The 10,449-nt window shown below is 39.9% G+C and overlaps 1 protein-coding gene across 1 annotated transcript; it reads left to right on the top strand.

The window, feature by feature from the left end:
• Positions 1-999: 999 nt before the first annotated feature.
• Positions 1,000-9,452, top strand: LOC142662620 (uncharacterized). Its single transcript, XM_075840832.1, has 7 exons — positions 1,000-1,012; positions 1,313-1,414; positions 2,869-3,046; positions 4,158-4,252; positions 4,951-5,763; positions 6,582-6,785; positions 8,333-9,452. Exons 1-6 carry the CDS (start codon positions 1,000-1,002, stop codon positions 6,776-6,778), a joined length of 1,398 nt encoding a protein of 465 aa, XP_075696947.1. The 3' UTR covers positions 6,779-6,785; positions 8,333-9,452.
• The last annotated feature ends 997 nt before the right edge of the window (positions 9,453-10,449 follow it).

The following is a 10,449-nucleotide window of genomic DNA, read 5'->3' as shown; positions in this document are numbered from 1 at the left end:
GAATAGCCCCATTCATTTTCATATACGCTTGTCTTAATAAGGCCTAATACTAGTAGGAACAGGTAAATAATCTGAGAGGACTGATCCAGTGTTCAGTCCAATAACCTATAGATTACACATGGAAGTCTAAGGCTGGATTTGTACATATTTTCAAAGCACAGCGTGCTCTAGTTTTGTTTTTTGTTTTTCTGGTCTTTTATCCCATAGACTTTTTTTTAGGACTTCAAAAACACCAGAAAAAAACGTACAAATGTCACAAAATAAAAAATTACCACTAAAAATGCATTTAAAATCGCCACTAAGGCTTGAAACAACGGGTTATTTTTACACGAGTTTTAAAAAGCTGAATAAGAAGTGTGTGTGAATCCCGCCTAATACTGTCCTGTCCATGCCGGATACACTCACTAATAGATATAGCAGGAGAGCATTGGCGCGGTGTACGGAAGAGATATAGGGAATAGATGGAGTTTCTCATTTTCTCAGTAGAGTTGTACTTTAATGTCTCTTTTTACTTTCTAGACATCAGAGGAGATCTTCTATATGGTCCCTGCTCAAAGACATGCGGTAAGTAACACAAAACTGAGATCTGACTTATTTTATCATCATTTTCTGGTCTGGGGGCTTAATATATACTCAGCGGTTGCTTGGTGGTCTCCTTCTTGTATTTTGCTGGGTTTTCACGTGTTATTCTGTGTACTATGACCGGATGTGCGGTGTAGTCATCATACTGGGCTTATTGTAGTGTGTGAACGAGGTCTAATAGGGTCCAAGTCCTTTCATGAGGGTCAGACCCGCCTCATTACAGATAACAAGTTATCACTGTTATGTCACATTTGTAAAGTGACCGCGGATTATTAATAAGTCACATGATAAATAGAACGGCCGATTTTTCATGTGAGTTGCCGGTAATTTCGGCGTGTGACTCCCATTATGTTTTCCCTATTCCAGGTTCTCATAACCCGGCGGAATGTGATTCCTGCCCCGCAAGGAATAATAGCGATGACTTGTGGCGGTGATGATCATACATGGGATTATATTCATTCCTGGGGGGGTCATTTATGATCATTGCAGAATTTTCCGCACGTGATTGGATTTTCTATCTTTCTATTGTCACAGTCACATGATCAGAGGAAATGATCCTATGGGAATAAATCAATGAGGCGCCGTATACAATGTATATGTTAGTAGAGCGACATTTCTGAGATCTCTTATGGATACGTCTTTTCCACTAGAAGACTACAGGGAATTACACTGATAGATTGGGAGACGTTTCCGTGTTTTCACACAACTAATTGATGTTTCCTTTTGCCAGGCATTGGTATTCGGGTGGTCTATGTCACCAAAGGCTACCCCGACCAAAAAGAGAAATGTTTCTTCCGCATGGAGCAGTGCCAAGGACCTCAGGATTGTGGAGGTAAGTGACATAGTTACATAGCGAGTAAGATTGAAAAAACATAAATCCATCTAGTTCAGACAAATATCCTGCAAGGTTCTTATTAAAAACAACCCCTATGAGGCCGGAGACATTTTCCTTCCACCTCCAAATATAGCGATCAGGATATAAATTCAAGGATTAATGCCCCATCCCCAGAGATCTAGTACAGATCCCTTATAATATTAGATTTTTCAGGAAAAGCATCCAGGCCACTTCTAGAATCTTTCAATGAATTAACATCCCGTGGCGGGGAGTTCCATGGTCTCACTGCTCTTACAGTAAAGAATCCGCGTATATGATGATGGTGACACATTCTTTCCTCTAGAAGTAGTGGATGCCCCTTATTTACAGGCCTGGATATAAAAAGACAATCAGAGATCTCTGTACTGTCCATTAATATATATTATACATAGTTATTAGGTCACCCCTAAACTGTTTATCTTTCCAAACTAAAACCCCCATATTTAATAGTATTACTGGGTACTGCAGTGCAACCATTCAATGTATTTGTTACCCACTTCTGATCCCGCTCCAGCTCTACTATGTCTTTCTTATATACTAGTGCCCAAAACTCAATAAAAAGGGCAATTTATTATTTGACCTTTACCAGTTTTCTAGCGTGGACATATCGCAAATGGTTTAAAAATTGCAACTTGCACAATAAAAAATATGACTTTTAAGACATTAGCGCCACTCATGCCACTTTAATAAAAAGTGGGTGGGGCCCCACAGAAAGGGCAGAGCCTACCACGGCCCGACAAACTTACTGTAATTTACCACAGAAATAGGCGTAAATCGCTATGCAAATCTACTCCAGCTCAAGTTTAAGTAGATTTGACTTTCTGGCACACGGACAATCAGAGATGCGCCTAATTTATTAAGACACATCTTACTCCAGAGCTCTTTACATTAAGACTGTTATCTGATACTCCAGTCCTAATAAATTCCCCCCCACTATATCTATGTAGGGTCCGGTTATATGGTAAATATCCAGCCACTGCTAATTCATATCCAATGCTGCATCACTGACACTACACTGTGGTTACATCCCATACAAACAAGAACAAGGACATTTCCTGACAATCTTGGGGACATTCATTTTGGATTAAAAATTTGTATCAAAGGGATATTATTATTATTATTATTATTATTATTATTATTAATAATAATAAAAATAGTTATTGTAATAATAGTAATAATAATGATAGTAATAATAATAATAGTAATAATAATAGCGATAATAATAATAGTTATAATAATATTGATAATAGTAATAATATTAATAGTAATAATAATAATAATAATAATAGTAATAATAATAATAATAATAGTAATAATAATAATGATAGTAATAATAATAATAGTAATAATAATAATAATTAATTATAGTAGACAAGTTATCTGATCACTTATTGCTTCTCCTTCTTCTCCAGTACATACCACTACTCCTGCGCCTCCAATACCATTTTGGAATAAATTCATTGTGACTTCTGCAGCTTCTACCATCATCTCTCTACTTACAAATAAATACGTTGCGGCTGCTGCCGGTTCTGTTGTCGCCATCTTCATCCTTGGAATGTTTTTTTCTCTCATCCATTACATCAGATATAAGTGAGTATTGTAAATAATGATTTTGTGTCCTGCTTTTACCATACTGACTTCCATGCACAGCCGTCTACTCACAAACCAGAGATTTCACAAGAATATTCTGCAGTTCCTTTCATTCTCTTCTCTATATAGAAGAACAAAAGGATAACGACAAAATATCTGTCTGTGATTTGCCCGGATTTCATGTTGTATTAGAACCGTGGAGTCCAAATTCTCTGAAGTGCAAAGCCCTGACATGTGACGGAGCCATCTTACCCCGAAAGTCTTAAGCCGCCCATACGCTTTATATGGCGGTCAGGCGAACACTTGATTTATCCCCACGGGAACAAAGGATCGGGCATGTAGAAATTAAACATGCCGATGCTTTATGGGGTCACCTGTGGCAGGTTCTTATGTGGGCGACTGTTACTGGTGTAATTATTTTTATATCTGAATATTGGAGGTTTTTAGGTAAAAGAGTCATCACTGGGGTTCAGTCCTGCTCTGCCCGTGATCCTTGGGGTGCCAATTCTATACCATCCATAAATGCAAATACATCTCAGCATCTCAGGATCTTCTTGGTGCAAATAAAATTCTGCTTATTCCATTACATCCATATAACAGGGCAATGTTTCCCATGACATGGCACTGTTATATGGATATAATGGAATAAACAGCATATTATATTTCTCTATGACGCTGGGATGTATTTGCACTTCTGGATATTGGAGGGTATGTAATTGTGTTCTCCTTCCAGGTTCCTCCAGCACATAACTGCTCAGTGCCATATATATGTTCTACACCGTAGTCTATATAGGAAATACTGTACCACCTCCTCTAGTAATAACATGACCCAGTAAAGGGAATATTACAATGTAGACTTCTTGTGGCTCATGAACATGTCACTCTGCAGTTGTGCGCCCCTGGTGGTCTAATGGGGGAACATTACACCTCTGTGTACATAATATAAAGAATTGCTGATTGTCACAGATGTAAAATGACTTGGGGGTAATGATTCTACAGATAGAAATAGATAAAATGAAGAAACATATGAAGCTTTATCACATTCTACAGAAAACAGAGATGATTCATGTCACTAATCCACAATATTACTTCCCTTATTACAATTATATAGAAAATCGATGAAGAAAAAATCCAAGAGAGATGTTGAGACCCAATGTACCATCGATGAAAGTAGAGAGAGTAGCGACCAAATCAACGATAAATACGGTATAACAGATGTGACTTATTAATATCTATCTACATAGAACCATTTATAGGGGGGTTTTCTATCACTTGGACACTGGGAATTTTCTGGTTCGTCTCTTTCATTTAATGAAATGTTTTTGCTAAAAAAAAACAACCTAATCTATGAACATTTTCAGTAACGTCACCGGAGTCATCACAACTGCGCACTATATCTCAATGTATTTCCCAATGAACGCCTCTTATTGGCGAGGACGGAGTATTCCCGCTCCTCACACCATCCGGAGCCGTTCTCTGTAACGATCTGCCGTCTTGTGACATAACACTACACACCATCACATACAGTTATTCCCACATCCACCAGAAGTAAAAGTGCAGCTTCACTTTACAGAAAAATCCTCCATTTTATAGATTATTCAATACAACACTCAATATAACCACTGGTCCACGATTGTGTATTTGATAGTTTCTCTATCTCGCTGCCATGATCATTAATCCGGGAACATGGTTATACAGGGAAACTAGGGGGATCTGCCATGTCGACAAAGAAAAGTGAAGGAATCCTAAATGTAGAGGCAGCTTCAGAGATTGTGTTTTTTTTATTCTCGTGGATTATTGTGCCATTCAGGGGGTTTCAAATACCTGTAAACGGTTAATAAATTACACTGAACATATATAAGCCTTTATTTTATCATTTCTGATATCAATGTTCTGTGTTTCAGAAAAACGTCAGGACAAAATTAATATTATAACTGATGATGCTTCTCAAGGACTGGCTGAGAACATAGACATCAATGGAGACACTAAGATCTCCATGCCTGGACCCAATGATGAAACCATCAACATCAGCCCAGATGACGTGGACACCACCTCTGATATTACAACCGATGATGCGTCTCATGGACTGGCTGAAAACAGAGATCTCATTGAAGATACTAAGATCTCCATGCCTGGATCTAATGATGTTTCCATCAATATCAGTCCAGAGGACGTGGACACCACCTCTGATATAACCGATAATGCTCCTTATGAATGGGCTGAAAACAGAGATATCATTGAAGACACTAAGATCTTCATGCCTGAATCCAATGATGTTACCATCAATGTCAGTCCAGATGACATGGACACGGCTTCTGATAATATAACTGATGATGCTCCTCATGGACTGGCTGAAAACGGAGATCTCATTGATGACACTAAGATCTCCATGCCTGGATCCAATGACGTAACGATCAACATCAGCCCAGAGGACGTGGACATCGCCTCTGACATTACAACCGATGAGGCTCATCATGGACTGGCTGAAACCAGAGATCTCATTGAAGACACTAAGATCTCCATGCCTGGATCCAAAAATGTAACCATCAATATCAGCCCAGAGGACGTGGACACCGCCTCTAACATTATAACCGATGATGCTTCTCATGGACGGGCTGAAAACATAGACATCATTGAAGACACTAAGAGCTCCATGCCTGGATCCAATGATGTAACCACCAATATCAGCCCATATCATGTGGACACCACCTCTGAAAGTAAGTTGTCAGGGCTTTTATCTTTTAATTTAGCCTTATAATATTACCCAATATTACTAATAAAATTACATAGTAACACACAAATTAACAAATCAAACAAGAGGATTGAGGGCCGTGCTCAGAAGATATTAATTACAATCTATGAGGAAATACGGATGACACAAAAAGTTAAAAGTGATGTTTTGGTACAGCCATATCTTATGCTAAATAGGGTAGTACACGTAAAGCTGCATGAACCGGTCACCAGCCAGTATCTGTGACTAAATTATGTTAATAATTTAGATATGTGTATCATCCTCTTTATAGTCCTAGCCTATCACATCACATTACTGATACCTCCCAACATTTTAACCCTTATTCATGGGAAATTACTCAACCACGCCCCCATTATGAGGAACACCCACAGAACTGGCCAATTTGGGATTATATTTGCATAAGCCCCACCCTTTTAAGGTCCATTTCATGGGACATTTCAGAGAAATCAGGACGCGTATAGTGGGAAAATCCAGCAAAAACAGGATGTTTGGTAGGTGCGATATTACTGATCACTGGTGATAATGAATTGTAATGAGCGAGAATTTTCCATTCTTCATATGATAAAGAGACTGAGTGTTATTATAAGAAGTAGCAGCAGTTGTTCTAGTTTACATTGTGTGGATAAAAAACTGTCAACCGTGTCATTAGTGACAATATATTAGGGAATTGTTGCTTACGCCATTTCCTAATATTTTATGAATCTTGCTCCCAGGCTGACGGTGGAGTAGGAACAATGTCCATTATATTAACAGCTGATCTTATAGACTGCGTGTGTTTTACAGAACAACAAGAGGACAAAGAACATCTCCAACATCTTCCAAGTGCTGAGAAACATCTTGGCCAGAATAAGGAAGGAGTTGGATTTAACGCCTCTAAGACCAACACGTTTACAGGCAGCGCCAGTTATTCTTCACCAATGCAGGAATTACACAAACATCTTCTGGCGTATTTTGAAAAAGCTGCATCTTCTCCCAAATAAAAAGAAGGTAAGAGTGTGAGAGTTTCTTAGATCTCCATAAACCTCTTCATAAACTTTATGGTTGTCCTGAGATGTGGTCATCTAGTTACAGACTGCCACTTACTGTGACCTGTATTCTGCAATGGGAGATAGACCATTGTTATAATATCTACAGTGTCCTGATGGGGGGCAGTGAAGGAGCAGCGAACTGTAGAATCCCCCGGCTGCCCCGCTCATTATAATCTATGGCCATGTACATAGATCACTCCTCGCTGTGCTGCTAATTCCAGTTGTACTCGGCTCACAACATACAATGCAGGTGAAGTAACGTTATCACTCCATCTTCTGAGACCTTGTTGTGTCCATTGTCGTTTTATCCAATGTGAAGTATGTAAGTCTTCAGACTGCATATGTAATGGTGAGAACGATGATGAGAATGGTGACTGTGATCCGGATTATCGCAGCAGGTGTAGCAGCAATGCAACGAACAAAACCTTATTTGATGCTCAAAACTTTTGCAAATCAAAATTGCTGTTTATCCTCTTCCCCTTCAACCTGCAGTAACTCAGACTAGATGACAGCTGGAGCTTTTAGTAGCATGGACGTATCAGATCTGTCCTTGGCTACTAAAGTGCCTTCCTGCAAAAGAGACACCTTTGCAGACTTTTTGTTTTTTTGCAGCATATGTACAATACAATACAAACTGCTGGATGCCATTCAGTGCTCATCCTGTCAGATAAACTTATTGTCTGGTCAGTCTCCAGCCCATCTCTCTGCTCCCCTGAAAGTTTAAGGGGGTTTCCAGTGAGAAGAAATCGATGGCCTACCCACAGAATAGGCCATCATTATTTGATCAGTGGGTGTCCGAATCTCAGAACCCCTGCCAATTTCCCTTACTGCTCCATACTGTGAAACATTAACACACTTGTAGCTGCGGTTCCAAGTTTTTTACAGCCTTCTCCCATTTACTTTATTGGGAGAAGGCTGTAATACTGTAAACCTCCGCTACAAGTGTGTTAATGTTTCACAGTAAAAAGCAGTGACAAGAATGACGGGGAAAGCAGGACTTGCAAGAGCTCCGTGGCCACCTCAAAACAGCTGATTGGTGGGGGTGCCGAGAGTCGGACTCCCACTGATAAAATATTAATGATCAATTTCTTCTCACTGCAAAACTCCTTTAATCTCCGCTGTCAGCTTAGATTAGTGTTCAGGAGAGCAGAGGGGCTGGAAAATGAGCCGCCAGTAAGATCGTCCAAAATGTTTTCATTAAAACCAATTGCAAATATGTTTTATTTAATAAAATACATACAGTGCAATGAGAAAATCCCGCAAAGGAGTCCATAGCCTTTAAGATGAAAATCTGAGCACTGATTGGTTTCTATGGGCAATAAGGTCCGATTTTATGTTAGAGTTTTGATATTTGAGGCCCATGGGTGACTTTAATATTTCACAATCTGTAACTATTCCTGTTATTGACCGTCCAATGTTATAAAGTAGAACGCTATAAAATGTGAATGATCTGATAATGTATTAATACCTCATTAAGCTTCTCATTTTGTTTTATCTCAACAACAGCATGACGCCATGGACATTATAATAGTTATAATCACTTCTCAACATCATAAGACGTCATCTTGGATTGTCCATGGCTGCACTGGTTATAGAGAACAAAGGATCCTGGCCTTAATTTCCACACAAGGCAAATATGAACTAAACAAATGTGTCAATACTTTGATGCTATTTAGACTTTCACCGCAATGAGCAGCAGGGCTCTGCTTTGCTCAAGACATAACTATAATGTTTCCAAACAACCACAAACTTTTGCATGCAGTGGTGGTCATAATTACAAATCTGCCATGACCTGTGCTGTTACTGATTTCAGTGGTTCAAACATTATAGCTCTACACGGATAATTGGGGAAACTGGACCTGGAGTTTCTGCAATTCCAAAGCTTGCATTGAGAAAGAAAACAAGACCAACCTCACAGACTAAGTCAAATGAATTTCCTGTGACCTCTTCCTCAGAAAAGCATCCCAAGGAATTAGTATGCGTCTCTTTTGGCGAAAAGAGTACCAGCAAACCTAGGTCCACCTCAAAGGATTTTTTTCTGCGCCTGTGGCTCGGCTGAGTCACAGTGCCAACCTGGACTTGACCAATCTTTGGACTATAGATCCATATACCCGGAGTCTTTGTGAAATAAACTCACAAGAAAAGACAAATCTCGCTGCCTGTGGCTCGGCTGAGTCACAGTGCGAAACCTAATTAAAAAATGACAATTGTCTCTGCCTGTGGCTCGACTGAGTCACAGGGCAAAATCTTATAAAAAATGAAAATGGTCTCTGCCTATGGCTCGGCTGAGTCATAGTGCTTAACATCATTAAAAAGGACAATTGTCGCTGCCTGTGACTCGGCTGAGTCACAGTGCCATCTTGGACATAAGTGCCACCTGCCACCGATTTGTGCCAGCTATCAAGATTACTCGGTGAAAAATTTGAATACCCTTCATCACCATTACCAACAGAAGAGACTGTATTTACCAACCGTCTCCAGTTGAAAGGATGATTTTTAAGACTGGCATTTTCATGACTGCTACTGGTTACCCCTTACATAATTTAGAATATTGATACATGTATGCTAACTTTATGGAAAAAAATGTTGTAGTCATGCTATTTCAATAAAAATATGAACATCTAAACATAGTGTTTTATTATATAAGTAGAACATTACTATAGAAAACTGTCTGTACCCTGAAACATGCTAATTTACCACACATTCTGGATTACTAGAAAGGTATAGTGAAATGTTGCTGAAAGTTATGAAACAGAATCCGTAGCGGATTCAGTATAATAATCTAGGGAGTGGCTGAAAAAAAGCAGTGTGGCATGGGGAATTTTGCTTTGTTCGGTCACGCTCCTCATTACGCCTTTAAATATTTAAGACACATTTTCGACACATTGTCGAAATCTTTGGCCCCTCACTTCTACAGCCCATCCCCACCCTCTATACCAACACAGATTGAGACTCCAGACCGGACCCATAAATAAATCCAGACACTAAACCCATATATAAATTCAGAAACACCCCCAAACTAATTTAGACCCAAGACCAGACCCTAAAATTAATTAAGACTTTAAACCACTGTATTACGTAAGACCCCAGACCAGTAAATTAATTCCGACTTCAGACCAGAGGCCTAAATTAATGCAGACCTTAGACCAGACCCTTAAATTACCTCAGACTTAGGGGAAATTCACACGAGCGTGTATTGGGTCCGTGCGGGCCGCGTGGTTTTCACGCGCCACGCACAGACCAATACAAGTCTATGGGGCAGTACAGACAGTCCGTGCTTTTTGCCCAGCGTTTGTCAGCTGCGCAAAAAGCGCGACATGCTCAATATCTCCGCGTATTTCGCGCATCACGCACCCATTGAAGTCAATGGGTGCGTGAAAACGACGTAGGTCGCACGGAAGCACTTCCGTGCGAACCGACTGAAACAGCGCACCAGCTGTCAAAAGGATGAATGTAAACAGAAAAGCACCACGTGCTTTTCTGTTTCCAAACATCCAAACGGAGTGTCTTAGAGATGAGCGAACCCGGACAACCGAACCGAACTTCACCGGGTTCGGCCGAACTCGTTTTGGCCGAACCCGGCAAAAAAAATTCCGGTACGCGATGTCAGGAGATAGTCACTG

This window comes from Rhinoderma darwinii, chromosome 10 (assembly GCF_050947455.1).
Source record: "Rhinoderma darwinii isolate aRhiDar2 chromosome 10, aRhiDar2.hap1, whole genome shotgun sequence".
Taxonomy (NCBI): Eukaryota; Metazoa; Chordata; class Amphibia; order Anura; family Rhinodermatidae; genus Rhinoderma; species Rhinoderma darwinii.
The sequence above is the reverse complement of the archived record's forward strand: the minus strand, read 5'-3'. Positions and strand labels throughout refer to the sequence as shown.